Source organism: Cucurbita moschata, unplaced genomic scaffold (assembly GCF_002738365.1).
Source record: "Cucurbita moschata cultivar Rifu unplaced genomic scaffold, Cmos_1.0 Cmo_Scf00052, whole genome shotgun sequence".
NCBI classification, from domain to species: domain Eukaryota; kingdom Viridiplantae; phylum Streptophyta; class Magnoliopsida; order Cucurbitales; family Cucurbitaceae; genus Cucurbita; species Cucurbita moschata.
The window spans coordinates 914,072-920,573 of NW_019268568.1; the positions used below are offsets into that span (position 1 = coordinate 914,072).

At 34.7% G+C, this 6,502-nt stretch overlaps 1 protein-coding gene and 1 long non-coding RNA gene across 2 annotated transcripts in view; one reads left to right on the plus strand and one right to left on the minus strand.

Moving 5' to 3' along the window:
* Positions 1-438: 438 nt before the first annotated feature.
* On the minus strand, positions 439-2,598 carry LOC111436214 (F-box protein At3g62230-like). The gene is made up of 3 exons (XM_023073950.1): positions 1,618-2,598; positions 1,101-1,274; positions 439-925 (listed from the first exon to the last, which is right to left on the minus strand). The coding sequence occupies exons 1-3, from the start codon at positions 2,554-2,556 to the stop codon at positions 632-634; spliced, it is 1,407 nt and encodes a 468-aa protein (XP_022929718.1). The 5' UTR covers positions 2,557-2,598; the 3' UTR covers positions 439-631.
* A 1,488-nt stretch (positions 2,599-4,086) lies between these two features.
* Positions 4,087-6,502, plus strand: part of LOC111436216 — a 13,084-nt gene continuing 10,668 nt past the window's right edge. The window contains exons 1-2 of the long non-coding RNA XR_002709197.1: positions 4,087-4,236; positions 5,541-5,859. This is a non-coding gene — a long non-coding RNA (uncharacterized LOC111436216). The remainder of the gene's footprint in view (positions 4,237-5,540; positions 5,860-6,502) is intronic.

Here is a 6,502-nt window from a genome sequence, read left to right on the forward strand (position 1 = left end):
ATTTAGCGCCCACAGATTTCCACTTACTTTTCGATCATTAAAAAAAAAACTATTACCAAATAAGATCTCAAATCTCCCGTTTTTCAGTTTTGTTTTCAAGATCAAGATAAAGAAAAAGTACAACAAATTTGAAATCTATTATAATTTTAAATACTACTTTTACTTATATGGTTCACATATTTGGTTACCAAACTTGTTAGTATACCATTCATAAAATATATTAAAAAATTATAACTAAAAAAAATAATTTTAAAATACGATAGTATTACGATATTATCCAAGATACGCATAAGTTTTCATAGTTTTGTTTTTTAATCGCATAAGTTTTCATAGTTTTGTTTTTTAATTTTTTTTTTTTAAAATAACTCGTACCAATAGAGATAATATCGGTTTCTTGTATCCATTTTCTTTTTAATTAATTAATAAAGGAATAACATATTAAAACACAAACAACGACAACTTTTATTAAGGAAAAAAAAGTACGATGACACTAAGAACCCCGACTCCAATACAAGTATAGAAACAAACACACATATAACATAGCATAACATAAGATAACAAACATAACATGACATAAACAACAACACATTGCACACACAACAACTTAATACTCAATAATACATAACTGACTTTAGTATATATGAACCTGAAGATTCCTAGAGGCTGGTTTGATGGTGTTGAGAACCTGAGCTTTCCGAGTGTAGATTTGAGTGTTTTCAAAGCCATCATCAGAATCAACAGCAACAAAGACGCCTCTTAATCGACGACCATAGTGAATAAGATAAGCCAAAAAGGTTATTTCATTTGGCGTCCCTGTGAATCCCCTGGCATCCACTATCTCCAGCGATTTTGATAAGCAAGTCATGATCGTCATATTGGTTTCCCAGAACCTAGTTACGTCCAATGCAAATGGTGGCTCATATTCCTACAACCAAATTTGAATTATGTAATAATTCCCAAATTGGTTAATTTCAAAAAGTGAAAACGGAGAAAGAAATTGCCAGCAAACAACCGAACTTATTTCCTTACAAACAAACTCTAGAATTTTGTGATGCGAAACAAAAAGAATATAAAACAAAAGAAGAAGAAAGAGAACTGACTTGCAAGACATTCCCCTCGCCAAGCATGAGCGTGAGGGTACTCAGATGAGGACAACTATTCAAGAGAAAAGCTATGCCATAAAACTCATTTGGATGAATGCTCGTACTGAATGTTAAATGTTGGACATTCAATGGTGCTTGCATTTGAATAGGCTCTTCTCCGTTTGGGATAACCTTCGTTGCAGATCCAATCCAATGTCAACAAACACACAATTATTTATAAAATTATAGCTTCGAGATTCAAAAGCATCTCTTCTAGTTCAAATAATAATAAAAGAAGAAAATATTAGCACAACTATTCAATCAGTCAGTCGCCACATAGTGTATAGTGCATGTATGATTGAACTAAAAATTTTAACAGGGAGTTTTCGGTTTTCTTGCATCCGATCCTGCTGCAGAAAGCTGAGTACACTAACACAATGTTAGAGAAATTTCTTCAATAGAAATCAGATAATTGAATCTTAAAAGGAAAAAAAATGGTTAGTAAACGATTATTAAGTAATTTAAACCATTATACCTGAAGCAGAGAACTACAAACACTCAAAACTTTGGCAGAATACAGACTATCGAGAAGAATATAAAGCAGGTTTGCAATTTCAGAATGATCATCTTCATCATCGATCTCAAAACTAAGATCAGCCTCTTCGAAACAGCGATTCACATCCATACGAAATGAACCTACGCCGCCAGAGTATCTGAAGTACGTCAAATTAGGCGCCTCGACCGAAATCCAATCATTAAGAAACTTGCACTGCTCAATCGCCAAACGCCTCAGTCTCAAATTATCTTTGTTTCCCCAAATTTCAAAATGCGTCGCGTTCCAACACCTCTTCAGATTTAAACTCTCCAACAGCGGGCATTTCTTCAGAAAATACCTAATCTCTCCGATTCCTACTTCAAGCCATCCTAAAGAGAGATGCCTCAGAGCATTCAAGTTCTCGAACTCCGCCGGGCGGAAACCGCACGCATAAAGCTTCAGAGAACGGAGATTCTCGTGACCGTAAACGATCGGAGGTAAATCGAACATACTTTCTGGTTGAACTCCGTCGTCATCGTCTTCGATCCATGCCGAGTTGGAGAAAACCAGTTCTAAGTCCTCGACGTTGCGATAAACAGCGAATCGAATGCATTCATCAACGAATCCGCCGTTGCCGTCTCCTCTCGGATTTGACAACGAGAGAGAGAACTTACGCACCGTCGGTTCTTGGTAGAGTCTGAGAAAATTCATACAGAACTCGATGAATCCTCTTCTCCTTGCATCTCTGGTTTGCTGATCGGTAGGCTCTCGTCCGACGAAGAAAACCTCCTCCAACTCGATATTTTTCGTCGCCTGCCAAATCCTCACCCAACGCTTGGACAAAATTGAAGTTCTAACGGCTTCCTTGAAAGGAAGAGAAGAGACAATCATCGATAACAGAACATCAGGCAACATGTCCAATCTGTCCACGCCCGCCATGGATGCCGATGAGAGAGAAACAAAAATAAACTTCGAACATGAACTCTGCTACTGCAAAAGGAGTGAAACGGTATTTATAGGATTTTGTCGAACGGGCGCCAGAAGACGACAGTTGAAATTTTTATTTTTTTTCTTTTTTAAAAATAAATAATTATAAAATGAATAATTAGATATTTTGTGGATAATTAAAAGCAAATGAAGCAATTAGAGAAAGTAAGCATTCTTATCTATCAAAATCAGGTTTTGCTAATATCTCTTCCTAAATTTGATTTTCTTGGAATTAAGACTATTAGATCCCATTTGTTTTAGTTTTATAATTATTCCGAAATTTTCTAGAAAAAAAAATTAGATTTTTTCCCACCGAACAAATGATTAGTTTAACGGTCTGGTCTATTTATTACATACGACACGAGAAAAATCGATATGGTAAACGAATCCCGATCTTAAACTAGAACTAGATTGGAATTAAAAGCCATGTTGCCTTTTTCCTTTTACGCGTTGTCGTATTCATTAATTCCAATATGATACCATGTCGGGTAATCCCGAGATTGGTTTAAATTTTGTCGTTATTCAAAGTAAAGCATCATCTACGCGGGTATTTACATGCCGAATCTTGTTACTACCATCTTAGACATGTCTTGTCGGCTAGTGCACTAATAGAATTTCCATATCAAAGATTCCGACAATATTGCCAATGTCTCAGAACATGTACCCAATAACGTTAATGTTTCGAATCATGCTCGGCTGCAATAACCTAATTTGAAACAACCAGTGTAATAAAATGAAGATCGACTACGTGTACCAATAGCATTGACGTCTCGAAGCATGTTCAGTTACAAGAGCTTAATTTGAAGCACCATCGACCATTAGTACTAACCGTATAGATGATCGGAAGTATGATTATCTCTGCACTAACCTAATTTAAAGTATAATTAAAATTAAGAATATTATTTAAATTTAAAAAAAAAAGTTGGTATTTTGAGATAATGGACAAATTTTATGGGTATTTATTTTTATTAATTTAACAAGCGGATAATTACAAAATTAGTTTGGTTTGGAATCAGTGCCAAAAAAATCATTTATATTTTTTAATATTTTATTCTAGTTAATTAACTCTAGCACAATGAATTAACACAAAGGACAAAAATTCCTAACTTATTACCATATAACAAACGTGTTAAGATGGCAATAACATTGACAATTTGAATTCCTATTTTACCCTTCAATTTAAATATATACCTATTAATTATAATTAAATAAAAATCACTTTATAATTAATTATTTCAAATTTTCAAACCATCTTAAAGTTTTACTGAAATAAATAGTCATTAATAGTTTGTAACAAATTTTCAAATTATCTTCAGGAATTTAAATATTTCAAAAATTCAATTAATTAAAATAAAAACTTTTATTATTATTTTTTTTTATCCCCAAGGAAAAATTCGAAAATTTTGTGGCGTTTTGTGAAAAAAGGAAAAGGAGAACCCCAGCTATAAAAGGCATCTTGTTCTCACCCGCCGCCCCTTATTTCTCACTTTTTGACTTTTCTCCCTCCCCTGTCTCGATCTTCTCGCGCTGCGGTAGCCATATGTTTCTCGGCCATCTCTCTCTTGCTCTGCCCTTCGTTCGTTGCTCGAGTTTGCTCGTTCTCGGGACCAGCTTTGAACGAACACGTTGCAAGTAAGATTTCTTTTATTGTCCTCTTTTTCTCTCTGCTTTATTCCCGGGTTGTTTTGTTACAACACACCATCAAATCGTGAACCATGCTACCGCGGTTTGTGGATAAAATCTCTAAGCATCACCACCTGTTTCGCGTGAGAGGAAGCAATTACCATCGCCAATCGCGATTTTCTTCTGTGCTTGTTGGTTTGACTGGTCCGATTTGAGTTTTATTTGTTATTTTCAGTTCGACCGATTTGATTTGGCTCTATTTTCTTCGGTTTTTGATTAATGTTGGTTTTAGGTATTGTTTTAGGGTTTGATCTTAGATTTCACAAATTAAGAAGAAATTAAAAACAGACTTAGCTATGGCGTAGCATATTTATTGAGGTAAGGAGTCGATTGAAACTTTTCTTATTCCATTGAATTGTTATAGTCTCATGTAGGACTTAAAGTATAAACATGTTTAACTATTATTCTACGTGAATAACATTTATGTAATTAAGGGATTATGTTGGAACTATTAGGTGGTTGTCAACTAACCTCTAATAATCAATTGTTTATTATAATTGGCCGACATATGTATGGTAGTTAGTTTTGGTACAAAATCACTTCCTTAATGTTTGTGATATTATCAGATACTATATTAAGATCACAAGGTCATCAATTTATATCTAGTAATGAGCGGTTTATTTTGATTGGGTCACATATGTATGATAGTTGGTTAGACAAGAGCTAGTTATTTGTACACCTAGACCCATTAAACTTAAAAATGTGACCTTAATTTTAAGATAAGTATGAGAAGAAGTTCATGGCTAACGAGTATTAAGTGAATGAACCAAACGAGTATCAAGTGAATGAAGCAACAAGTATTAAGTGATAAAAACCATAATTTTTAGGTAATTGAGGCATGCAAGTCGGGTTACTTTTCATTTTTTATACTTATTTCTGCTGCTCAATATTAAATGATGCCTAAATTTCTATGCATGATGAGGTGTTCAATATCTATAACAAGGCTATAGAGACAGCGATGGGCTTAAAGCCTTGTTACAGATCCTATAAGTTCTTTATTTCATGTTTTTTTTTTTTTTTCCTCTTCTTTGTTAATGTCTTACTTTAATTATTTTGTGAATATTTTGATGTGAAATAACCTATCCGTTGAAATTGCTATGAGAGCCTTAAGTTTTAGGTTATGTAGACTCAATGAAAACGTCTCATCACTCAAATGAAGAAAGTAGTATAGTTTACGTGGGTATGAGTTCTTATGGTAATAATGATTGCTTGGGGTCATTATTGTTATGATATTTCAACGTGTTGGCTTTCAGTAGGCAAGATTGTAGCATATTCCTAAGCCAAGTAGTGTATATTAGATGATGGCACCTCAAAGAAGAGGCACAACAACATGCAATAGGGTAGGGTGGAAGGAGATGGGTGACTCTGGCTCGAGCAGACCCTACCCAAAATTATTCGGTTGGAGAACCACCATTTAGGCTTGTGCCATAATTGCTAACACCTCTGACACAAACTACAGTGATTTTGACACTGGAGACTATACTCACTTTTTGAGTTAGCTGCAACCAATTAGTCAAGAATAATGGAAACATGATGACAGAGTAAGTTAAATATTTGTAAGACTTCAGGAATGTAACAACCTAAAATAATTATAATATGTATTTTGTATGTGTGCGTTGTGTGTTTGATAATAATAATAATAATAATAAAATAAAATAAATTAATTAACTTAACAAAAAAAAAAACAAAAACGAAGCAGCTGCGTCAAGCAGCTGCTGTAAAGGAGGATGAGGGGCGGCGGACGCGTAGGCTGGAGGCGTGGGATGGATGAGTGGATGATTAGGGGATGTGGAAGCGTATTAGAGCTTGATTAGGCTTTAAAAAGGGAAGAAAAACGAAGAATGGAGATGGAGAGAAACCCAGAAAACAGAGGAGGAAATTTTTGGAGAATTCGAGTTTTTGGTTGCTTAAAATTGGACATCAATCGAGGGTAAAGGAAGAGGGGTTGTTGCTGAGGAATCTTTTGAGGAAAGGATACGGCCCCGAGCTGAAGCGGACGGTAATTCGAAGGTAACGAAAAAAACCCATATCACCGAACCTTTAAATCTCGATATCTTGGTTCATACTGCATAATAAATTATGAAATAAGGCTTGTTAGAACCGTAGTTAGGAGATCTATAAAGTTGTAGAAGAAATCAGCAAGAAATTCGAGCTGTAGAGATGAAATTTTTGCTTCGGGACACAACGGGTATTAAGGAAAAAGATTGGAAAAAAA